At 38.8% G+C, this 26,726-nt stretch overlaps 1 protein-coding gene and 1 non-coding gene across 2 annotated transcripts; one reads left to right on the top strand and one right to left on the bottom strand.

Annotated features, from left to right (window-relative positions):
- Nucleotides 1-2,012, top strand: LOC141719409 (transcription factor PRE3-like). The gene is made up of 2 exons (XM_074521789.1): nt 1-454; nt 1,612-2,012. Exons 1-2 carry the CDS (start codon nt 314-316, stop codon nt 1,759-1,761), a joined length of 291 nt encoding a protein of 96 aa, XP_074377890.1. The 5' UTR covers nt 1-313; the 3' UTR covers nt 1,762-2,012.
- Nucleotides 2,013-25,286: 23,274 nt separating this feature from the next.
- Nucleotides 25,287-25,393, bottom strand: LOC141682769 (small nucleolar RNA R71). The gene has a single exon (XR_012559940.1). It is a non-coding gene; the product is annotated as a small nucleolar RNA R71 (small nucleolar RNA).
- Between the last annotated feature and the right edge of the window lie 1,333 nt (nt 25,394-26,726).

Raw genomic sequence — 26,726 nt, 5'->3', positions numbered from 1 at the left:
TTGTCTTTGATTATCTCATTCCCAGTCAATTAAGCTCCACTCTCCCTCCCTCGCTTTCACTCACTCTACTCTCTTATCTTCTTCACTTCACTTCTACAAAACATTACATACCCCCCACCTCTTTACTTTCTTCTACTCCACTCTCATTTAACTCTCCATCTTGTACATTCCTTTCGATATTATTTGCCACATATTTTATTACATATTTATACCATTTCCTCAAATTTCTGTGTAAAAATATATAGCATTTGTTATAAACTGCAACATTCATATATCTATAGAATTGAAGAAGAAGTGTATACATATATACAAAATGTCTAGCAGAAGGTCATCACGCTCAAGACAATCATCCGGAGGAGCTTCGAGAATAACCGATGAGCAAATCAACGATCTTGTTTCCAAGTTGCAGCAGCTCCTTCCTGAGATCAATCGCACCACCAGGCGCTCTGACAAGGTACATACCTATCATTTTAGTTAAAATCAGTAAAAAAGGCCCAACTAGTATTCAAATATTACTAATTTTTATTAGTTCCCGTTTTAATTCAAAATCTTGATCCCGCCACTTTTCTTGACTACCTCTCTTTCTATATATGTGTGCACTTGGCCTCACTTAGATTTATACAGGGATCTTTAATCAGTCGCCCTGCCTTCAGAATAATGATAATTTTCAATATCCTTTATGCATGTATATGGATTTGCATGGAAGTGGTGTATCAGTGTATGTATAAAAAATTTCTGTCAAAAAAAAGTGTATGTATAATTTAATATGTTCTCGTGTTCAGATCACTCAACACATGCACATACATTTTAAAACCTAAGGACGTTGGTATGCTAATTAAGAGTAATAGTTAACTGTATTCGAATGATATAATTTATTCAGGACATTTTCTTTTCAAAATTGTTCATAAACCATATATATTAAGTTAACATTATTCCTAAAGTTTATTTTTCTAATTAAACTCACCCAATCACGAGTTGAAGACTTAACTTCTATTTAGTGGCGGAACCGGGACAAAAATTGACTGGGTGTTTATTATTATTTTTTTTCTATATGAAATTCATCTTTTTTTTTCAAGGATGATGATGTGTAATTAATTAGTATGAATAAATTATTTTTTTTTTCTGTTTTTCCGAGGTCGGTTGATCACAAGCACCCTTTCGCCCTTCTCTAATTCAAATTATTTTTTTATTATTTTTCCGAGGTCAGGAGATCTCAAACACCCTCTCGCCTTTCTCTAATTCTCCGTTAAAGAAGCCAAACTCGATCACTACACCAATCATTTGTTAGACTTTGTTTTAAAGTCTTACGAACTCAAGAGAAGGACTTAACCGAATCATATATGATTTTAAAGGACAAGAAGATATGTTGATATAGGATTGCTGTGACAATTATAATTGTAATTGTAAACCAACTAGTGGAAAAAAGTAAAAATATCCTGCACCAGCACCCCGGTACAAAATGATAAAGAAAAAAGAAACATTTTCATATGTTTGTGTGTGGACAGTACTGTGCACACATGCATGTATATGGAATATATCGAAATATGATCAGAACTGTACTGTGTGTGTAATTTTAAAGACGTATAGTTGACCTTAAAGCACGTGCTGCAGGTATCATCGGCTAGGGTATTGCAAGAGACCTGCAACTACATAAGAAGCCTTCACAGGGAGGTTGATGATCTAAGCGAGAGGCTGTCGGAGTTACTGGCCAACACTGACACCACTCAAGCTGCTTTGATTCGGAGCCTACTCATGCAGTAGCCTTCAGCCTAATCGTTGGATGGATCTCTATAATTATATGTCATACTACTTGTTCCTCTATACTTTTGCAGTATTAATTATATATATAGATTTAATTAAGTACTTGTGGTGTTTAATTGTTTAGGGTTTTTGTCAACCCAAAGATGCAATTTCTTGCACTTGGATGATTCCTCTTCATATCCAGTATTAATCATCAAAACTTCTGTTTTCGTGTCTCTTAAGACTAGCTGCTTAGATTTGTAATAAATAAATTGGGCACTTTTCCAATTTTCATAGTCAATGTTTTGTGTTGTTGTATTAAGGTACTAAAGCAGTGTTTTTCTCAAAAACAAATTTATCAAATATGTACTAAATTTTCAAACTTAATTGCAAATTTGCTATTTTTTTGAAAAAATATTTGAAAATACGGTTTGAAGTCAGTGGTGATTCAATTTAGTTTTTAAAATATAATTTGTAAAAGAACATAATGCAATTGTGTTAGAATATGCATGTAAATGCCCAAATGCTTTGTATTGTGTCGGGATATTTTTTTTCCTTTACTTTTATTATAATAATTCTTATTTCCGTTATAAGAAACCGGTATCGAAGACTGTTACTATTTCTATGATTTTAATTTTGATTCGGGGAGAAAGATATTCGGTGCTATTAATATGAAGGTCGACAAATTTATTAGGAGAAATAGTTTCAGTCTATGAAAAATTAAGATACGTTTCCTGTTAAAGCAACAAGGGCTCTGGGTGCCATTGAGCACGAAGTCGGCTGACTCTGGAAGCGCTGAGATGGCCGGTCTTGAAGAAAAGACACACTCAATAATTCTGTTGTGCCAGGTAGATGATATTATTATTGAAATCGCGGAGGAGGATACCGCCTCTGGTTTATGGTTGAAACTTGAAAGTCTCTACATGACGAAATCTTTAACAAATAAGTTGTTTCCAAAGCAACGTTTGTTTGGCCTGCAGGAAGATATGCCTCTTTGAGATCACTTAGATCAGTTAAACACAATTCTATTAGAATTGCGTAGTATTGATGTTAAAGTTGAAGATGAAGATACTGCTTAAATTCTGTTAGTTTTTTTACCATTATCAGATGAGAATTTTGTGCAATCATTTATTATTGGTAAAAATCTATTTCTCTAGAGGAGGTTAGATCTTCTATTCATTTTAGAGAGCTGTGCCATAAGGCGGCTGTTATAGGGGCAGATAATCTGGACGTGGGATTGGTAGCCAGCGAGAGTACTGAACATGAAAAGTTAGGGAAGTATAAATCCAAGAAACCAGCTCCTAAGGGTTCGAAATCTAATGATGTCCACAATTACTCTAAAGAGAAGGGACACTAGAATTCCGATTGTCTCAAGAAAAAGAAGCAACATGATAAATTGGTGGGTACTGCTGTTATAGCTGGTGCTAATTATGAAGAAAATATTGCTCTAGTTGCTGTCAATCACACACATCACTATGATATGTGGATTCTTTACTCTGGAGCGTCTAACCATATATGTCCGCACATGAGTTGTTCACAACCTATGAGCAAGTAGACGATGATATTTTTTTATGGCTAACAGTTTTGTTTATAAGACAGTTGAAATATGTTCGGTTAAACTAGAAGGCAGCCCAAGCGGTCAAGGCCCACTAGAAGGGGTCGTCAAGGTCCACGAACATGAGTTGTTCATGGAATAGGCCTAATACGGCTAAAAGAGCAGAGACATGTGTCCAACACGAACACAAATTCCTACGAGGAAAGATTTGAAATTCCTTCCCTTACAAGAGTCCGAATTACCATCTAAGTAAGAGACTTTTCCACCAAGTCTCCCAACACAAGTCTAACCCTAGATTCATCTCTATATAAAGGGTTCTATCCCTCAACCTAGAACTATATTTTTTGACTTGATTCTCTACAACACAGAGATACGTAGGCATCTTACGAGAACAACCAGTCCCCACCACGAGAACAACCATTAAGGCTCAAAGCTCATAACCCTAGCAATAAATACTAATAAATCCTAGTTTTATTTCACAATATTTGGCACCATCTGTGGGACGACAACAACAACCATGGTACTCATACGGAGCAGAAACAACAGTTGAACTGACAATCATATCCCATCACAAATGATCTCATCAGTGGTAGAGATACCCCGCACTTAACCTAAGCCACAACCCAAGGAGGAACCCCTGTAGGGGCATCTGAGGCCCAGCCTTAAGGGACGAATCTCCCAATCCAAGATCTGCCCCAAGGGACGAATCTATTAGCTCTTCTAGGGACAAATCCCCAATTTTAGCAACTACACGCAACTATAAACCCTCAACCCATTGGGTATGAGTACTCAACGATCATAACCCAAGGGGGCACTAACCCACCTTACGGGATGCCCTTATACCCTGAGATTGGAGAAAGTGGACATTCTAATTGAAGCGAAGGACAAGGGAGAACGCCCCAATACATCCGTGGCTTGGCTCCCATCCCTGAGAATCGAGAGTTCTCTAGACCCTACTCTGCTAGAGACTCTGACTCGTCGGATGATAAAGTGGCTCCTAGGAGGAGACGTGCTGGTAAGGATCCAATGCCTAGCAGCTATCAACAGCCCAGGAGAACTCAAGGGACGATTACCCAAGATGTACAAGAGAGGATCAGGGCTCATGAAGCTCAGATCCAAAGGCTGAAGCGCGACTTGAAGACGCACTTGACAACAAGACCTCTACCTGCATCAAGGCAAATGGATTTTCATCCTATTATAGACCTGGAAGGTCCAACATCAAGAAGGGCTGATCCACGTGATTTGATGCCCCTAGGAGATCCTGATGAACCGAACCCACCATTCACGAAGGAGATCATGAATGCCCACATCTCGAGTAAGTTCAAGATGCACAAAATCAAAGCATATGATGGTCTGGCGACCCAGCTAACCATGTCTGAACATTCTCTAACGCCCTGTTGCTACAGCCCGTGAAAGACGCTATCAAGTGTCGAGCTTTTCCTCAAACTCTATTGGGTATGGTTCAAAGGTGGTACAACCGTCTACCTCCAAACTCGATTGAATCTTTTAAAGATTTGAGCCAAGATTTCATCAAGTAGTTCATTAATGGTAGAGTACACAAAAATAGTCCAGCTTCTCTCATGGGTTTAGTCCAAGGAGCAAAGGAATCCCTTAGAGACTACCAGAACCGATTCACAAAGGAGGCCCTGAAGGTCCCGGATCTCGACGAAAAAGTAGGGTATTATAGCCCTATAATAAGGGACTAGAGATGAGTTTTTCAAGATATCCCTGGCCAAGCGCCCTCCTGAAAGCATGCTGCAGCTCCAGGATAGGGCCGGAAAGTACATCAAGGTAGAGGAGAGTATGGAGAAGACGGTAGTAAATAATGAGCCCACATGCAACAAGGAGCGAAAGACGAATCATGAGTAAGATGCCAAGGATAAGTATCCTCGAAATGGCAAAAGCTCTGACTCCTCTTCTAAGAAGAATCAAGCATCAAGGTTCACTGAATATGCAAGGTTGAACGCTCCCAGGAGACAACTACTTATAGAGATTGAAAAAGATAAAGAGTTCAAATGGCTGAAGCCATTGAGGGGAGACTATGAGAAAAGAGACAAGATTCGGTACTGTAGGTACCATAAAGATGTTGGTCATGATACCGATGATTGTAAGAAACTCAAGGATGAGATCGATTATTTGATCTGAAGAGGAAAGTTTGGACGTTTCACCAAGGGTGAAGAGGTTGAAGGCCAAAAAAGAGATAATGATCGAAGAGATAACGATCGAAGGGGTAACGATAGGGATCGTAACCCACATCCCCGAGGGCCAGTAATCAACATGATCTTAGGAGGACCTACAACAGCTGAGACTACAAGGAACTCCCAAAAAGCTTATGCGAGAGAGGTAATGAGCATAATCGGAGAGCCGTCTAAGCGTTCTAAGTCAGAGATGACGCTCGAGTTTGGTAACCCTGGCCGTGAAGGTTTGAAATTTCCTCATGATTATGAGGGTCCTAGTGGATAATGGAGCTTTTATGGATATTCTATTCCATGACATGTTCCTAAGGATAGGGTATAATGACTCCCAGTTAACTCCATCTAACGCACCCATCTACGGGTTTAACCAAGTTGAATGCCAAATTGAAGGAGCGATACAACTTCTTGTGACTATTGGGGAAGAGCCTAGAGAGGCTATTGTGTATATGTTGTGTACTTGATAATTTCATGAACAAAACACCTTAGTAGATTTTACTTAGTGAAATAATGTAGCACTCGACGGATAAGATTTATAGTCTCGACGGATGACTCATTATAGTCCCGACGGATGATGACTTATTATCCATCGAGTGAGTAGCTTATGTAACAATAAGTTTTTAGCACATTTCTGCATTCACCATTGTTTAGAGTCTGTAAGTAGTATTCAAGTCATGTTGACTTTAACTAGATATGCAGAATAAGTTGATTAATTGTACATAGATGATGTCTTGTAATTCTGCGTAAATGAAATAAAGTCAAGTGCCAGTTTGCCACCCGATGGATAACCTACAATGTAGTCGACGGATGATCCAATTGACAACCCGATGGATGATCAATAACTCGATGGATGATCCAATTGATAACCCAACGGATGATCAATAACTCGACGGATGATCATGAACCCGACGGATAAAGAATTCAAATATCTGTTGACAGTGACAACACAGTCACATGCGTCGAGTGGATGCAAATGGAATGTGGTAGCCTATTCAACTGGGTTTTCGAGAACAAAGAAGCATTGCCATTTCCATGCTATTATGAAGTTATTCAAAAGTGCTGGAATAGAGAAATGAAGTAGCATTGCAATAGACTAGATAGTTTTTGTTTTATTATCTTGTCTTATTACTTTGTAATCTTGGTGATATATAAACCAAGAAGTAGCTACTAAGACACTATCAATCTAAGCAAGAAAACAGAGAAACATTTGTAAGCAGGATTCTTAGCATTGCTCTGTAGTTTTAGAAGTTCAATTGTTGTAAGCAGCTGTGAGCATTTCTGCACACAGGGTTCTCTCAATATATAATATATATCTCTGGTGGAATCATTCAAATCCACCAGAAAGTTTTTAAAGACTCTTGTTTTTAATTACTTGTGTTTTGATTCACTTAAGTTTTTATTCCGCACTATGCTAATCAATACACTTATATTTATATTTGAGTTAGAATATTTTATTTCAAGAAAAAGTTTCAAGAATTCCATTCAACCCCCCTTCTGTAATTCTTGTCATATTGTTAAGGGACTAACAATTGGTATCAGAGCAAGTTCTTAACTTACAAAGAGTTTAAAGATCAAAACAATATAGCAAGATGAACAAGAAGGATGTTGGAGTCAAGATCCCTTTTCTGGATAAAGTTAATTACCATCATTGGAAGGTAAAGATGCATCTTCATTTGCTTTCTCAAGATGAGGCCTATGTTGACTGTATAGAAAGAGGCCCTCATGTTCCAATGAGAGCAGCAACAGGAAACGAGCCATCAGTCCCCAAGCCAAGGCATGAATGGTCTGATCCTGATATTGAACAAGTCAGGAAGGATAAAAAGGCCATGAATATCCTGTTTAATGGAGTTGATGGAGATATGTTTGACAACATTATCAACTGCAAAACTGCCAAGGATGTTTGGGATACAATACAGATAGTCTGTGATGGCACTGAGCAAGTTAGAGAAAATAAGATGTAGCTCTTGATTCAGCAATATGAGCATTTTCACAATGAAGAAAGTGAGTCTCTCACTGACATCTTTATTAGGTTTCAAAAACTACTAAATGCTCTAAAGTTGCATGGAAGGGTCTATCAGACAAAAGACTCCAATCTGAAACTCCTTAGATCTCTTCCAAAGGAATGGAAACCAATGACAATCTCATTAAGAAACTCACATGATTATAAGGAGTTTACTTTGGAGAGACTGTATGGCATCCTGAAAACCTATGAGCTTGAAATAGAGCAGGATGAAAGGATGGAGAGAGGAAATAAGAAAGGATGATCCATTGCACTAGTTGCTGAGTTGGAAAAGGAGAAGGAAGTGAAGATGGAAGCTGTTGAATTAACTTCAAGGGTCTGTGAGAACAAGGGCAAGGGGCTTGCAGTAGAAAGTGAAGATTCTTTGAGCCAAGATGACATGGAAGACATTGATGAACACCTAGCATTTCTTTCCAGGAGATTTTCCAAGCTCAAGTTCAAGAAGAACTTTGGAGCAGCCAAGCCAAATAGAAACATGGTGGATAAATCAAAATTCAAATGTTTCAAATGTGGCTTGGCAGGGAACTTTTCCAGTGAGTGTAGGAAGTCAGATTCCAGTAAGAAAAAGTTTGAGCCAGTGGATTATAAGCAAAAATACTTTGAGCTGCTCAAACAAAAGGAAAGGGCTTTCATAACACAAGAAAATGACTGGGCAACAGATGGTCTGGATGAAGATGTCAGCTATGTCAATCTAGCCCAAATGGCCAAGTCTGATGAGACAGAAACAAGCTCTTCAAGTAATCAGGTAATTACTACAAACCTTGCACATTTATCTAAAGCTGAGTGTAATGATGCCATAAATGACATGTCTACATAGTTATATCATTTGCGTGTTACACTTAAGTCTCTCACTAAAGAAAATGCTAAAATCAAAGAAAACAATTTGTTTTTGAGTGAGAGAAATAATGTGCTTGAGTCTCAGTTTATTGATTTTGAAAAATTAAGAATTGAGTGTAAAATTACCAAGGAGGATTTAACCGAGTCCTTGAAGAAAGAGGAAATTTTAAAGAAGCAGCTCGAACGTGAACAAGAGGTGATTAGAGCTTGAAAAACATCTAGGGATGTCCATGCTCAAATCACCAAAGTTCAAGGAATTGAGTCTTTCTGTGATGAAGCCTGGAAAAAGAACAAAGAGAAACTAGAACCTAATTTGGTAGATGGAGTGCTTACAGATGTAGACTCGACGGATGATGAGGATCATCCGTCGGATAACAAAAAGTGTTATCCGTCGAATGATGAAAATCCTCATCCGTCGGCTGTGAGCAAGCCTATCAGTAAAGCTAAACTTGTTAAGCTAAATGAGAAGTATGGGTCTGTTTCCAAGAACTTTATTTCAGGAGAATCGAGTCAAGTTAAGAAAGGGAAAAAGGCTAATGTTGGTCACATGACTGTCAAATAGTTAAGTGACAGACTTGAAAAGATTAAGGTAAAAACAGAGACCAAAAAGAAAAACAATAGGAATGGTAAAGTAGGGATTAACAAACACAATAACTACACACCTGATAAATATGCCCCTAGAAAAATCTGTGTCAAGTGTGGTAGTGTAAATCATTTGTCTGTTAATTGCAAATCTGCCATGCCTACTTCCATGTCTGTGCAACCTCAATTTCCTAACATGAATGCCATGCCTCCCATGCCTGTTAATGATATGTCTACACAGAACATGAATACACAGTTTGCTAATATGCCATTTGCACCTAATCCTTATTATGCTGCATACAGTATGCCACAAATGCCATTTAGCATGCCTTACTGGAATAACATGTTTACACATAGCATGCCATTTCCTGTTAGTCATAATATGCATGATAATTCTGTTGCAATGAATGGTTTCAAAGGCACAACTCAAATGACTAAGGATGAATCTGAAATTCCTAAGTCAAATGAGATAAAGCCTAAGAAACAGAAAAAGAAAGCTAACAAGGCAGGACCCAAGGAAACTTGGGTACCAAAATCAACTTGATTTGATTTTGATGTGTGTAGGGAAATAGAAAGAATCTTTGGTACTTGGATAGTGGTTGTTCAAGATACATGACTGGTGATTCTACCCTGCTCACAGAATTTAAGGAGAGAGCTGGCCCAAGTATTACTTTTGGAGATGACAGCAAGGGTTATACTATGGGATATAGATTGATTTCAAAGGACAATGTCATCATTGAGGAGGTTGCCTTAGTGGATGGTCTCAAACACAACTTGTTGAGTATCAACCAACTTTGTGATAAAGGCAACTCAGTAACCTTCAATTCAGAAGCCTGTGTTGTGACTAATAAAAGAAGCAACAAAGTGGTTCTCACTGGTGTGAGAAAAGGAAATATGTACCTAGTTGATTTCAACTCATCTAATGCAGAATATGTAACTTGTCTTCTCAGTAAAGCAAGTCAGGATGAAAGTTGGCTATGGCATAAAAAGCTATCCCATTTAAACTTCAATACCATGAATGAGATAGTGAAGAAAGAACTGGTTATAGGCCTTCCTCTAGTGGAGTTTTCTAAGGATGGACTGTATGATGCCTGCCAAAAAGGGAAGCAGATTAAAGCATCATTCAGGAAGAAACTTGATTCAACAATTGAAGAGCCTTTGCAACTGCTTCACATGTATTTGTTTGGACCAGTCAATGTATTGTCGATCTCAAGGAAAAGATTTTGCCTAGTAATTGTAGATGATTTCTCAAAGTTCTCTTGGACATATTTCCTAAAGTCTAAAGATAAGGCTAGTGAAATCATCATCAATCACATAAGGCAAGTCAATAATCATCCTGATTTCAAGGTTAGAAGAATTAGGAGTGACAATGGAACTGAGTTCAAGAATTCTGTCATGAGAGCATTTTGTGAGGAAAATGGGATTCTGCATGAGTTTTTAGCAGCAAGGACTCCACAACAGAATGGAGTAGTGGAAAGGAAGAATAGATCACTTATTAAAGCTGCTAGGACAATGCTTGAAGAATCTAAACTGCCAATATATTTCTGGGCTGAAGCTGTAAATACTGCATGCTACACTTAGAATATTCTCTGGTCAATCAAGCAAGATGCATGACTCCCTATCAATTTTTCAAGAACAAGAAGCCAACTCTAAATTTTCTTCATGTCTTTGGCTGCAAGTGCTATATTCTGAGAAATCAAACTGATCAAAATGGAAAGTTTGATGCTAAAGCAGATGAAGGAATTTTTGTTGAATATGTTGTTGGTAAAGTATATAGAGTCTACAATCTAAGAACCAACATTGTTGTGGAATCAATACATGTTGTGTTTGATGATAAAAAGATTGAAGGACTGAAAGATGGAGATTACCATGAGAGCCTCAAATTCGACAATGTAGAGATGGTTAGTGATGACAGTGATGATGAGAGTGATCAAGAAATAGTATCTAAGGATAATGCAGATAAATCTACTACCAATGAAGCACAAAACTCAACATCTGTCGAGTTGCATAATGCTTCATCCGTTGGAAGGCAATCTGCGTTATCCGTCGGGAGACAACCAGCTTCATCCGTCGATACTCAAAATTCACCATCCGTCGGATTATCAAAAGGAGTAGGAAGTCAAGATAGATCACCTATAGAAAGTTCCCCTTTCTCAAATCAAAGATCCACAAACTCAGGGGGAGTTTCTAACAATCAAAACTCAATCACACATCAAGACAACAATGAGGTTTCTTCATCTAGAGCTAATCTACTTCAACAAAGGAAATGGACAAAAGATCACCCCTCTGAGCTTATCATTGGTGATGTGTCTTCTAGAGTTCAAACAAGAAGAGCAACTCAGAAAGAATGTCTATACAACAGCTTTCTTTCCAAGGAAGAACCAAAGAAGTTAGAAGAAGCTTTGTTGGATCCTGATTGGATTTTGGCTATGCAGGAGGAGCTAAACCAATTTGAGAGGAATAATGTATGGAAGCTGGTGCCCAAGCCTAAAGGAAATAATCCAATAGATACTAAATGGGTATTCAGAAACAAGATGGATGAAAATGGCATAGTAGTCAACAAAGCTAGATTGGTTGCTAAGGGCTATTATCAGCAAGAAGGAATATATTTTGATGAAACATTTGCTCCTGTTGCAAGACTTGAAGCCATCAGAATCTTCTTAGCCTATGCAGCCCATGCTAATTTCAAGGTCTATCAAATGGATGTCACAAGTGCTTTTCTGAATGGAGATTTGGAGGAAGAAGTTTATGTCAGTCAACCTCCTGGCTTTGAAGATCCAAATTTTCCAGAACATGTCTATTATCTTTTGAAAGCACTTTATGGACTGAAGCAAGCACCTAGAGCCTGGTATGACACTTTATCAAAGTTCCTTTTAGAAAATCACTTCACAAGAGGTACTGTAGGTAAAACTTTATTTTTCAGAAATGTTAATGGCTCTAGTATACTGTTCAAATTTATGTAGATGATATTAATTTTGGCTCTACAGATGAGAAACTTTGCAAAAAGTTTGCCAAATTGATGCAAAGTAAGTATGAAATGAGTATGATGTGAGAACTAACTTACTTTCTTGGCTTACAAGTTAAGCAAGTTTGTGATGAAATATTCATTAGTCAAACTAAATATATTTTTGATCTTCTAAAGAAGTTTGATCTAATGGATTGCACATCTGCAAAAACTCCCATGGCCACTGCAACTAAGCTTGAATTAAACACTACTGAAAAGTCTGTGGATATTTCAAGTTATAGAGGCATGGTTGGCTCACTTATGTACTTAACATCTAGTAGGCCGGATATAATGTTTGCTACATGTTTATGTGCTAGATTTCAGGCTGATTCTAGAGAATCTCACTTAATAGCTATTAAGAGAATTTTCAGATATCTCAAGGGTACACCAAATCTTGGCATTTGGTACCCTAGAGATTCTGATTTTGATCTAACTGGTTATTCAGATGCAGATTATGCAGGTTGTAGAATTGATAGAAAAGGTACAACAGGAACCTGTCAATTTCTAAGAAACAAGCTTGTGTCCTGGTTCAGTAAAAAGCAAAATTTAGTTTCTACTTCTACAGCTGAAGCTGAATATATTGCTGCTGGAAGTTGCTGTGCACATATATTGTGGATGAAAAATCAACTGCTAGACTATGGTTTGTAAGTTGAGAGGATTCCTATTTTCTGTGATAACACAAGTGCAATTGCCATCACTAAAAATCCAGTACAACATTCAAGGACAAAACACATAGATATCAAGTACCATTTCATAAGGGAACATGTAATGAATGGTACTGTAGAACTTCATTTTGTTCCAAGTGAGAAGCAGCTTGCAGATATCTTTACCAAGCCACTGGATGAATCCACCTTTTCAAGGTTGGTAAGTGAGTTAGGTATGCTTAATTACTCTTAAATCTATCTGAGTTAATTTGCAAGTTGAAATGCAGCCGGAAACTTAATTGATTTTTCAGTCTTGAATGAAATTTTGGCTAAGTCAAAAGTTACATCTCGACAGATGATCTTTATCTATCGAGTTTGATCATCCGTCGATTTACTATTTGCTAACAAAAATCAATTATGTTTCTGGATTATTTTATGTCTCGACGGATAACAGTTTATCCTCATCCGTCGAATTGTCTTAATCTCAGCCGTTAATTCCCTGTACATTATCCATCGAGTATACTTACAGTTTGTAAGCATAACACGATGGATAATCGGTGGAATTTTTACAGTTTATTTTTAAACGGCTATTTTAGGCAATTTCTATTGGTTACTTTATTTTACTTTATTATTTTTATCAGTTATTTTTGAGATAGCATAAAAGCTTATTTCATTGCAATTGCTTTTCTTTTATCATTCTCAATTCAACTGGTCTTATTTCATTCTCTCTCAAAGCACTTACTCTCTTTCTCTTCAAGCTTTTATTCTCTAACAATGGCACCTGTTGTAAAGATTATGTCTCAAACTGGGTTCATTTATGAGAAGAACAATTTCACCGCACTAGTGAACAAGGGTATTCAGCAATCTGGAGACTATCACAAGATCATGGACTTTGTGAAGAGTTGCAAGCTCAACTATGCCATGATGGAATCACCCACAATCTTCTGTGAAGTTGTTGAAGAGATGTGGACCACTGCTACCTACAACTCTACATATAAGACCATCACTCTAACCATTAAAGGTAAAGAATTCTGTATCAATAGTGATGTGATAAAAGCATGTTTTAAAATTCCTGATAACAATGTGACTTCACCACACACTGACACTGATATAATCAATATGCTTAATTCCATGCACTATGCACTTCCTACTTCTAAACTGAGTGATATTAGGAGAATGGGTCTTAGGAAAGAGTGGAGTTTCTTGTGTGATGTAGTTACAAAAGTTTTCTCAGGAAAGGTCAGTAATTTTGATTCAGTGAATATTTACATGCTTAACATGCTCTACATGCTAGTTACAGATAAATTCTACAATTTCAGTGACCTTGTCTTGTTTGATTTAGGTTTTAAACTAGGAGAGTTAAATAAAAGAGGTAAGAATGTGTATTATGCTAGATTTCTTATGTTATTAGCTAACCACCTCTGTGAATAGATTGTGCTTGAGAACCCTAACAACAAACTAGATTGTTGGGTTCAAGAGAGAAGGCTCATTACAGATTTGAACAGGGCCAATCATCACAAGGATGTGCCAATGTTCTATTTTTCTGTAATGCAAGCACCTCAGGTAAGTGAGATAAGTTCACCTATCCCTACAACTATTCCAACCTCCACAATTTCTTTGAGTTCAAGTGTGGCTATGGCAACTGTGTCAATGACCAAGCAGTTGCCTACCAAAGCTGCCAAACCTTCAATAATTTCAAAATTCAAATCAAAGAAAGCCCCCTCTGGTATCTCCCAAAAGATGCCAATTGAAAAATCCACTAAAGCCAAAGAGGGGAGTGTGAAGGAGGGTAAGTTAGGTGAGGGAAGGGGTGAACATAAAAGAAACCCCAAGAATAAGGTTGGAGAGTTGAGTGAATCCCAGCCTAGCAACACTGCAGTTTCCCAACAAACTGCAGTGCTTAAAAAAGACAAAAGCTCATTTCTAGCTGCATCCTCCCAAAAGGATGTAGCTATTGAACAAAGCTCTCAACCAAGAGCACATGCCAAGAGGGTTAGGGACACAAGCTCACCCCAAACTTATGCCAGAAAGAAGAAATCTAAAACCTTTGGGGATACACAGGGTACACACACTGTGCAAACTGGTGCTAAAGACACAGTCACTGCACCTTCACAAATTCTGTTTGATGTGGCTCCAATAAATGTGGAGTCACAAACAAAATCTCTAGTTATAGAAGCACCTCAAACACCAAACTCACCAACAAATTCTCTGGATGTGGATATGATAAACACATCAATTCCCGATTCCCCTTCTTTAACTCTGTTGGGGAAGCCAAAATCTAGTGCAAGTGAGCATCATCTTTTAGATGATTTGTTAGCTCACTTGCCAATTCTTTCAGGAACTGTTGTGTCATCTGTGCCTAAAATATCTTCAATCAGCACAGAGTCAACAATAGTTTCTATTCCCAGCTCATGCATTTCTACTCTCTTGACGGATATTGCTCATCCGTCGAGTAGTGATTGTATCCCGACGGATAAGCCTAACAGCAGTTATCCGTCAGATAGCAAAACCACTCACTCGATGGATATCACTCATCCTTCGAGTATCTCTGCACAATTTCAAACTTCAATTATTTCAAGTGCAGAAGATTTAGTGGTTGTACAGTCACTCTTAGGATTGAGAGAGAAGAGTGTTTTGAGTGAGAGTCTGGGTTGCTCCCAGGAAAAAGGAGAGGAAATGAGTGAAAATTTGCAATCCATTTCTCCAGGATTGGCAAAAGAGAGTGATAGGAGTCCCGCCTTAGTAGGTGAAGGTGAGGGTGTGAGGGTGGGGAGCCAGGGTGAGACCCTGATGCAACAAAAGAGAGAAAATGAGAGAAATGCATGTACTGGAGCAATAAGGATGAATGTCATTGCTAGTGAGTCAATGAATGTCCAGGATGCAGACAGGGAATGACTATCTCAGCATCCTAAAGCTGTTATAGATTCTACTTCCCTTGATGCTGAGGCATTTACTCATCCTGTTTCAGCTTATCAACTTATAGCTGAAAAGGGCAATGACAATACAGAATGGATGCTGAATTTGGTGCATACCACACAGTCTATAATGAGAGCTAAGGATGCCATCACAGCTTTGCCTTCTACAGCTGGTGATGTGGACTATGAGACTGGTGGTTCAGCTGATTTCTTTGGATATGGGAGTGGGGACAGTGAAGATGAAGTAATGGACATAGGGGGAGAAGTAGGCTCAAGTTCAAGGTCGGGTATGCCATCATGGGCATTCTCAATGCACTGTGATGAGCATTAATTCAAGACAACCCTGATCTAATTAATCAATCAGACCAATACTTCTCTTCAAACCACTACCAATGCCAGCACCAAGAAGCTCCTCCAGGCACATCTAGCCTCCCTGCAACTTCAGCAAATCCAAGGCTTCCAACATGCTAGAGATGTGAATACTATGAAGAATGATATTGAGGAGATGAAAAAGGCTATTTCAGACAGGATAGATTCTAAACTTCCAGAAGCTACAATGCTTGACATCAAGAGGCAATTAAGGAAAAATTCTGATCTGTCAACCAAGATAGATGCCTTGGACACAAGAATGTCAGCCATGGAAGCATCTTTAACTGCCATTCATCTCCATCAAACCCAACAGACTGATCTACTTCAAAAACTGGTGGCTGCTTAAACCCCCTCCCCTGCTCAACTTAATGATAACAAAAGGGGAAGAAAGGATCAAGTGAGGGGGAGAGGCTTCAAATCCAAATCACTAAAGTAATTGTACCTTCAATTACTATCTGAAAGCCATCAATTACAGATAGTATAGATCTGATCAATACAACAGCAGCCAACTTTAGAGCAGCTGATAAGGAAAAGTTGAGTTTAGTCAACTGGGAGAAGATTGATGAGGAAATACATAAGAAGTTTGAACTTGTCAAGGAGCCAGTTAAGTCAGCCATCCATCACTCTCAAGTCAAGCAAATCAGTGTGAATGAGATGAGCATAAATTATCTGGAAAAAGGCAACCTTGCTGCATCAAATCTCCAAAGGCTGAAACAATTCTAAAACCAAGGGTAAACTACTCAAAATCATCATTGAAGAACCCTTTGGACACTGTGTATGAGACACCCAAGCCTGATGAGAAAAAGCTTCTGTCAAGGTCAATTGCTTTATACAAAGATCCAGCTGATTCAGCTTCCAAAAGGAGAATTGCCAAGATTTTCAAAAATGGGAAAGAAATTTGTGTGATTGTTGGACATCCTCAATTTGCTCAAGCAAAGAGAGAAGAAAAGGCTAGATTGAAGCAGGAAAAGAAGCAAGCTGCTCTAGATGCTAAAAAGACTAAACAAAAGAAAGAGCAGATTGCTATCTTGGCCAAGCTACATACTGTGAATTCATCACAACAAATTTCTTCTCAACCATCTGAAGCCATTGAATCAAAGAAGCAAGCTGAACAACAGAAGAATTCTCCAAGAAAGAAGGAATTGGCTAAAAGAACTAAAAGGAAACTGGATACTGTTGACAAGAAATTGGAAGATCAATTTCCTAAGGAATCCACACCATCTACAACTCAAGCATCAAGGCCCTCTGTGCTATTTGAAGATATCAGGGTGGTGGATCCCTACAGGAATATTCATGATGAACCTATTGTGCCCAAGGATGAGCTAATAGAGTGGGAGAACATACCAATTCCTGACTTCAATCTACCAATCCTTAGCAAGCCAAAAAGAACAAAGTCAAGAACAGTCAAGAAAGTGAAGCTGTCACCTCTCAAATCCAAGTCTCAAGTCAAAGCTCAATCTAAAGTCAGTAAGGGAGACTATCTGTACTTGTGTGACATCAAAGAATTTTCTAATCTAAACCTCTATCTGGATGAACTAGATGAAGTGAGAGGAATTGATGCATACAGAAACCTACCTGAAAGGTTAGTGTTCAAGTACAAAGGAGGAAAGGAGATTCAATGGTCTCTTCATAGGATCCTTCAAGAAAGCCAAGTTGTACTGATTAAAGTTTATTCATTCTTCAAGAAGAACTTTGGGTTCAACATTACTGCAAGAATATTGGTATTGAAGAATATTGAAGAACTAAGGAGTGTTAGAGCTAAAGATGCACTCCCAAAGACTCTAATCATCCCTTACACAGGGAGAAGAGTGCATCTAAGGCCCTACTGGCTGATGGAGTTCATAGATGACAAAGGAGTGAGAAGATTCTTTAGATTAGAAGACCAATTGAGCATCTCTAGCAATGAGACTCTTTTGGAAATGCAAGGAAAGCTAAATCTCTCAGAATATGATGAACTGGAATTCCACAGGCAGCTCCAAAATCAGATTGAGGAAAACAACAGAAAGCTTAGAAAGAGATCCAGACCTTCAAGAAACTAGACAAATCTGCTCAGGCTAGAGGAGCATCTTAAAAAATGACTGTTAGCAAAACTTTGTACATTTTTGTTATTTGAAGCACTTTTCAGTAATATCTACTTTCTCTTAAAGTTATATTCTTAGGGTGTTTTGTTATCATCAAGTATCTCTTAATTTATGGCTACAATTCCAGTAGACATAAATTGGGGGAGATTGTTGTGTATATGTTGTGTACTTAATGATTTCATGAACAAAACACCTTAGTAGATTTTACTTAGTGAAATAATGTAGCACTCGACGGATAAGATTTATAGTCCCGACGGATGACTCATTATAGTCCCGACGGATGATGACTTATTATCCATCGAGTGAGTAGCTTATGTAACAATAAGTCTGTAGCACATTTCTGCATTCACCATTGTTTAGAGTCTGTAAGTAGTATTCAAGTCATGTTGACTTTAACTAGATATGCAGAATAAGTTGATTAATTGTACATAGATGATGTCTTGTAATTCTACATAAATGAAATGAAGTCAAGTGCCAGTTTGCTACCCGACGGATAACCTACAATGTAGTCGACGGATGATCCAATTGACAACCCGATGGATGATCAATAACTCGATGGATGATCCAATTGATAACCCGACGGATGATCAATAACTCGACGGATGATCATGAACCCGACGGATAAAGAATTCAAATATCTGTTGACAGTGACAACACAGTCACATGCGTCGAGTGGATGCAAATGGAATGTGGTAGCCTATTCAACTGGGTTTTCGAGAACAAAGAAGCATTGCCATTTTCATGCTATTATGAAGATATTCAAAGGTGCTGGAATAGAGTAATGAAACAGCATTGTAATAGACTAGATAGTTTTTGTTTTATTATCTTGTCTTATTACTTTGTAATCTTGGTGATATATAAACCAAGAAGTAGCAACTAAGATACTATCGATCTAAGAAAGAAAACAGAGAAACATTTGTAAGTAGGATTCTTAGCATTGCCCTGTAGTCTTAGAATTTCAATTATTGTAAGCAGCTGTGAGCATTTCTGCATACAGGGTTCTCTCGATATATAATATATATCTCTGGTGGAATCATTCAAATCCACCAGAAAATTTTTAAAGACTCTTATTTTTAGTTACTTGTATTTTGATTCACTTAAGTTTTTATTCCGCACTGTGCTAATCAATACACTTATATTTATATTTGAGTTAGAACATTTTATTTCAAGAAAAAGTTTCAAGAATTCCATTCAACCCCCCTTCTGTAATTATTGTCATATTATTAAGGGACTAACAGATCCCACACAGATGTTAAACTTTCAGGTTGTTAAAGCAGCCTCTACTTACAACGCTATCATGGGAAGAACGGGGATGCATGTATTTAAGGTCGTGCCCTCACCCTACCACATGATGCTGAAGTTTTCGACCAGAAACGGTTTCGGTGAGGCAAAAGGAGATCATAAAATGACCCGTAATTGCTATGTTGCAGCACTTAGGCCCGATGGAACTGGGGGCTAGGTTCTCCCCATAGAAGACATAAATGTCCGTGAGAATGAAAAAATTCGAGAGAAGCCAGCAGAGGACTTAGTCTCAGTTCCCCTAGACTCCTTAGACCCGGAGAATATCACATATATTGGAGCATCTTTGGACAAGCCCCTGAAGGGACAATTGATAACTTTCTTACAAAAGAACAGTGATGTGTTTTCTTGGATGATAGCTGATATGCCTGGGATTAACCCCAACCTTATACCTCATAAGTTGAACTTTGATCCAACTCGGAAGCCCGTGCATCGAATTCACTAACTTGAACGATGCATTTTCTAAAGACTGTTACCCCCTACCAATAATTGATACCCTGATTGATGCCACTGTTGGACAGGAGATACTGAGTTTCATGGATGGTTTTAGCGATTAAAATCAGATTAAAATGCATAAAGATGGCACCCCCAAGGTATCTTGCATAACTGATTTTGGTGTCTTTTGTTATCTTGTTATTGCTTTTGGACTTAAGAATGTAGGAGCTACCTACAAAAGGTTGTTAAATAAGATATTTTCCCATATAATTGGAAAGACATGGAGGTCTATGTTGATGATATGTTAGTCAAAATCCTATCCAAGGCCGATCATATTAATCACCTCATAGAGGCATTCGAAGTGCTGAGGCACAACAAGATGATGTTAAACCCCACCAAGTGTACTTTTGGTGTTGGGTTTGGAAATTTTTTGGGTCACATGGTCTCGAAGAGGGGAATCAAGGCCATCCCCGACAAGATCAAAGCCATCCTGGACATGGAGCCACCACGCTCCATTAAGGACGTTCAGAAGCTGACCGGAAGAATCGCAGCTCTAGGGAGGTTCATCTCCAAGTCTAGAGACAAATATCTGCCCTTTTTCAAAACCCTGAAGAAGGTGAAGAATTTTGAATGGACAGCCGAAAGCCAAGAAGACTTCGAGCAGTTGAAGAAGTACATGACTGAAGCCCCGTTGCTGGCCAAACCAAGTCCGGAGGACATCCTTTACTTATACCTTGCGGTATTTGAACAAGCCGTGAGTGCAGTCCTGATAAATTAAGAACAGAAAATCCAAAAGCCTGTCGATTATGTGAGCAAAGTACTCCATGGAGCGGAGTTGAACTATTCTACCACTGAGAAGTTTTCGCTAGCCCTAGTCACAACCTCGAATAAGTTGAGACTATACTTGCAGGCCCACAAGATCGATGTCCTGATGGACCAACCTTTAAGGAACATTCTTTGTAGCCCAAAGGCAAGTGGAAAGCATATCAAGTGGGAGATTGAGTTGGGAGAATTTGACATCAATTACAAGCCTCGAACATCCATCAAGGCTTAGTCCATAGTGGACTTCGTGGTTAAACGCACCATTAGCGACCAAGAAGTCGGGGGGGGGGGAGGGCAAGACATAGTAACCCCATACGGAGGAGAGAAAGAGAAAGATGATGGTGCAAATCTGAAAGAGTATTGGGTTTTCCATTTTGAAGGAGTGTCCAAAACAAAATCTGGTGGTGAAGACCTAGTCTTGAAAAGCCCCTAAGGGTTCATGATTGAGTATGATTTGAAGTTGTACTTCCCAACTACGAACCACAAAGTAGAATACGAAGCTTTGATAGCCAGCTTATGCTTGGCTAGATCCGTGAGGGCCAAAAACCTTAAGATCTGTGGAGATTCAAGAGCTTTAATTGCTCAAATCAATGGATAGTTTGAGGACAAGGATGATACAATGGCCAAGTACCTGAGAGTCGTGAACGTAATAGTGACTTAGTTTGATGAATGGTACGCTGAATATGTTCTGAGAGAGGAGAAAACTACGACCAATGCCCTATCTTAGTTCCCCTCGTCTGAAATCGAGAACTACCCGAGAAGTATCTACTTCCAGGTCCTGAAGACCCCCACTATACATGTCATAAATTTGATAGCACTAATTGGTGTGGCAAGTTGTTGGATAGATCCAATCAAAACTCACCTTGAAACTGTATGGCTCCCCGATGATGTCCATAATGTACGCACGTTATCGGTGAGAGTATTGAGATATTCGTTGATTGAAGGCCTTATATGAAAAAGGTACTTTGTTATTTTGTACTTGAAGTGCTTGAGACCTCTTGAAGCAGAGGAGGCACTTAAGAAATCCTATGAGGGGATTTATCGACAATATTTGGGGGGTAGGGCCCTCGCTCACAAGATAACTCAATTGGGGTTCTACTAGCCAACGATGCTAGCCGATGCAAAATCTTATGTAAAGAAATATGACAGATGCCAGAGGCACGCTCCGATAGTATGATAACCCCCATAGAGGCTTACATCCATCAACACACCAATCCCTTTTGCAATATGGGGAATGGATATACTTGGTCCATTTCCTGTGGCATCGGGAAAAAGGAAGTTCATTGTGGTAGCCATAGACTACTTCACAAAGTGTATTGAGGCTAAGGCACTAGTCAAGATAACCACCAAGAAAATTACCCAATTAATCTGGGAAATTGTGATATGTTGGTTTGGTATTCCATGCATCCTTGTCACTTCAATGGGCGATAAACGCAGAATTCAGAGAATATTGTGACGATAAAAGTATAGAGCTTTGCTTCACCTCAGTTGCACATCCATGGGCAAACAGGCAGACAAAAGTTGTTAACCGGATTATCCTTGATGGACTAAAGAAAAGGGTCACACAATCGAGGAACACTTGGGCGGATGAGTTACTGCCTATACTATGGGCATATTATACCACCTGTAAAGTGACCATTGAAGCTACCTCATTCATGCTAGCTTACGGAATGGAAGCTGTAATGCCTCTAGAAATCACCCATGGATCACGTAGAGTCGGAGCTTATGAACTAGAAACCAATAAAGAATGCATGAAGCTCGCTCTCGATCTCGTTGACGAGGTCAGAAATAAGGCCAACGCCCGCAATGTAGAGCATCAACAAAGAGCCTCCCTATATTACAATAGAAGGGTTAAGGAAAGTTTCTTTCAGGAAGGAGACTTAGCCTTAAAGAAGATTGAGGCGTTAGGAGTCGGGAAGAGAGGAAAGCTAGCCCCCAACTGGAAAGGGCCTTATAAGGTCAGGAAGATATTAGGATCAGGATCCTACAAGTTAGAGACCTTGAGCAATGATGAAGTGCTACACACCTGGCACGCTTCAGACCTGAAGGTTTATTATGTTCAGGATGTCTATAACATGTTCCTAGTACTTAGTAATAGACATATGAATAAGATTGACGAAACCATCTTATGTAAGGGTTGAACCCAGTTTTCAAAGATATTATCTATGCAAGTTTGCTATTATCATCTTGTCTACCAATTTATTTAAGTGTGCGTATCTAAAGAATGCAAGTCCTGAAGGACCAAATGTCAAAAATAAAAGACAAGTATGAAATCAAATCAAATGATATGAATAAATAAATATCCTGAAGGATCACGGATTAGTCCTGAAGGATAGTTAGGTTATAAGCCAAGATAGTTCAAATAAAGTTCACAATAAAAAGCCACAGATGGCCCTTAAAGCCATACGAGGCTATCACAATTACTCCTCAGAAGAATCTTCCTCCTCGCCATTCCCTGTCCTCGGGTGGCCTCATCCTCTTTTTCTTCATCGTCTTCATCTGAACCATCCTCGGATAAAGAGCTGTTGCTCCCTGGGACCGACTCCCAGATCTTTTTGTAGATAGCCGCTTTGGAGCTAGGGGGACCTGAAGGAGACTTACCCTTTGAACCAGAACCCCGAGGTTGGAACTAGATATAGACTGTTGGCAGAAAGTCTCGGGAACAGACCCGGAGGCCTGTTGTTGAGTGGCATTTATGACACTTATTTATGCTCTAATAAGCTTTGAATTGATGCATTTGTACTCAAGTTGCTAAGTGTTTTAATGTGTTTTCTAGTGTTTTTTGCATTTCAGGCATTATACAGGTAATCAGGTGAATTAGCATTATTTTGGTGCTAATTTGGTGTCTAGGTGGTGTTTGAATAAAAGCTCGTGGAAACTCGGCTCGAAGCAGCAAGATTTAAGAAGAAATCTGAGTTTTTCCCAGAAGGACGGCACGCCCGCGCTGTGATAGCGCGCGACCGTGCCGGGGTTCCAGAAGTACAGCGCGCCCGCGCTGTTATAGTGCACGGCCGCGCTGATGCCGAATTCAAGAATCCTGTTTCTAATATAATTCTAAAAGGGAAGGCTTCCAAATTGTTGGGGGCTACTATATATATTCATAATAGGTCGTTTTAATAAAAAGAAGGACCAGAGCGCAAGGAGAAGACAACAAAAGACCTTTAGCACAATATAACAAAGGCGAAGACGATCTAGTTTATTCTTGTGAATCTTTGTTTTGAGTTGTAATTTGGATGCTTGTTTCTTGTTTTGCTGAACCTATACTCTTGTTTGTACTTGGTTTTAATTTTTCGTATAAAGAATACGTTTGCTATATCATGTTTTCATCGGAACCCACGTTGATGATGAGTCCGATTAAGGGCTAATCGTTATCGTGGGGTTCTAGCGGATTTATTTATGGATTTCTTTAGTTAAATAATTTTGATGCCTTAGTTTATGGTGACTATATGATATCCTAGTATTGGTTGTGCGTATTCGTCTTATGAGCATCGCGAACTTATAAGATAGTGTGTTAATTCTTAATGAAGTGAAAATGAATTTAAGGATTTAGAACTTGCCATGTTAGCATAGGTTCATGTATTTGTCATGCATAATTCGTAGGTAATTTTAACCATCTTGCTTGCCCTATGTAATCAAGATAGATAACTTGTGCTTAAACCGTTATGTTGTCAAATTCTATAGACGTATAGGGTCTCAATATAATTGTTGCTTATTCAGCTTCTATCTCTTTTGTGGATGTCTGGTAGAATGGTAATCGTGCAACAAAAGTTGGCGTTTATCAGTTTCGTGTTATCTGATTCGTGTTATCACCATTGCATGCTAAGGTTAAGAATAATAAGGCTATTGAATAAAGTATTTAATGAAGTTAGAATCCCATGTTTGTCATATATATTAATTCTATCAATCTTATTCTCGTAGTTATAATTGTTAGCGCAATTTTTAGTTATAAACAAATCTCAATTTGTTATCATCTTAGCATTGGATAATAACCATACATTGTTGCTTAGGTGCGTAAATTAAATAGTTAACCAATACAGTCTCTGTGGGAACGAACTAGAAAAGATTCTAAACTACTTGTGAACATGTATACTTGCGTGTATTATTAGCGCGTGTTTAGCGACTAACAAGTTTTTAGTGCCACTGCCGGGGACTGCAGTGTTAATTTATAGTTTATGTGCTTTCCATCAGGTCGTTAAAGTTCATTGACTCGGAAATTGTTACTTATTTGTTCCTTGTCTTGTTTAGGTACTCTAACGGGAGTGTATGCATACGCGTTCGCATACTCGTAATAGAACACTGGATAAATCCTAGGAAGAACTTGTGGTGGTTCGTAGGGAAGTTTTTGAGGATAAAGAGAAGTTAGAGGAAGAAGAGAAAGTTGAAGAGCCAATTGTAGTAGCTATGGGCGATCAAGGAGAAAATCCGAAGGCTTTGATGGACTATTCTAAGCCTAAGATTAATGACATTCATTCTAGCATCATCAGACCAGCCATCAGGGCTAACACTTTTGAGATCAAGTCAAGCACGATCCAGATAATACAGAACTCAGTTCAGTTTGGGGGTTCTCCAACTGAAGACCACAACATGCACATTAGGGATTTCATCAAGATCTGTGACACTTTCAAGTTCAATGATGTGACTAAAGATGCTATCAAGCTACATCTCTTCCCATTCTCTCTGAGGGACAAGGCTAAGTGCTGGTTACACTATCTACCAGCAGGGTCTATCACCATTTGGGAAGATCTTGCTCAAAAGTTTCTCACTAAATTCTTCCCCATGGCAAAGACTGCTGCAATCAGAAATCCTCTTACCCAGTTTGCGCAGCAAACTGGAAAATCCATGTGTGAGGCTTAGGATCGATATAAGGAGATGCTAAGGAAGTGCCCGCACCATGGCATGCTTGATTGGATGATTATCAACTGTTTCTACAATGGATTGGGTCCTACTTCTAGACCCAGGCTTGATGTGGCATTAGGAGGAGCCTTGTTGGCTAAAAGCTACGATGAAGCTTATGAACTTATTGAACTGATGGCTGCTAATGAGTACCAGAATCCTTCCCAGAGACTGACGCAGGGAAAAGTAGCAGGAATTCTGGAGTTGGACGCAACAACTACTATCGCTTCCCAACTTAAGGCTTTGACGATGAAGGTGGACACCTTGGCGAATTATGGAGTAAATCAAATCGCTAGTGTCTGTGAGCTTTCTGCTGGTGCCCATGAGACTGATCAGTATGCAATTTCTAATGAATCAGCTATGTTCGTGAGCAACTTCCAGCGATCGCAGCAACCTGTGCCAACCACCTATCATCCTAATAGCCGCAATCATCCTAATTTCAGCTGGAGCAATGCTTAGAATGCGGTTCAACAGCCTTTTCAGTAGTATCCAGCTAAGCAGTATAACCTCCCTGGTTTTCAACAACCGTAATATGCACCGAGACAGCAACTCCAGCTGCAACAAGCTAATGAAAAATCTGAATTAGAGGAGTTGAAGCTTATGTGCAAGAGTCAAGCTGTTTCTATCAAGACCTTGGAAAATCAAATTGGGCAAATTGCCAATGCCTTGCTAAATCGTCAACCTGGTACATTGCCTAATTGTAATAACCCCAAAATTTTGAACTTTTTGTAACCCTTATGAATAGTGTTTTTGCTGATATTTCTGAACAAGAAAATTTTTCATGCCACACTATGTAGGGGTTCTTATATGGATATTCTGAGATTTTATTGGTACTCTATATTGTATATAAGTGTATGTAAAGATCGTCAGAATCCGATTCCGAACACTTTGATTTTTCCCGGAAATCCACTAGATACAGAAAGAATTGAGTATAAGGTAACAGGATAAAAAGGATTTAAATTAAAGGATTATAAGAGAGGATCATAAAAGGAATATAATGTATTGAGAAAGGTTAAGGAAACCCAAGTAATAAGATCCCGGGTATGATCCCTCAAACGAGAAACGAGAACGAAAGTTAAGCGAACCGTATAATAGATCATCGGTCATTAGGCAAACAATTAGGAGTTAATCAAGGAGGTTAGGGATGATGAGGTCATCCAACCAATAAGAAGAGGGCAAGTGAGGGAGGATGACATCACAAGGTGACATAAGCATGGCATAAGGGGAAGGAGGTGTGGTTGATTTAAAACCACACAAAGTTCAAGGTTAAAAAGGTAATTAACCAAAAACAAATCAAAAGCAACCAAGCTAGGCAAAACAACTCACAAACACAAAAAT

The sequence above is a fragment of the Apium graveolens genome, chromosome 1 (assembly GCF_009905375.1).
Source record: "Apium graveolens cultivar Ventura chromosome 1, ASM990537v1, whole genome shotgun sequence".
In the NCBI taxonomy this organism is placed as follows: domain Eukaryota; kingdom Viridiplantae; phylum Streptophyta; class Magnoliopsida; order Apiales; family Apiaceae; genus Apium; species Apium graveolens.
Note: the sequence above shows the minus strand (reverse complement) of the source record. Positions and strands in the feature narration are given on the sequence as shown.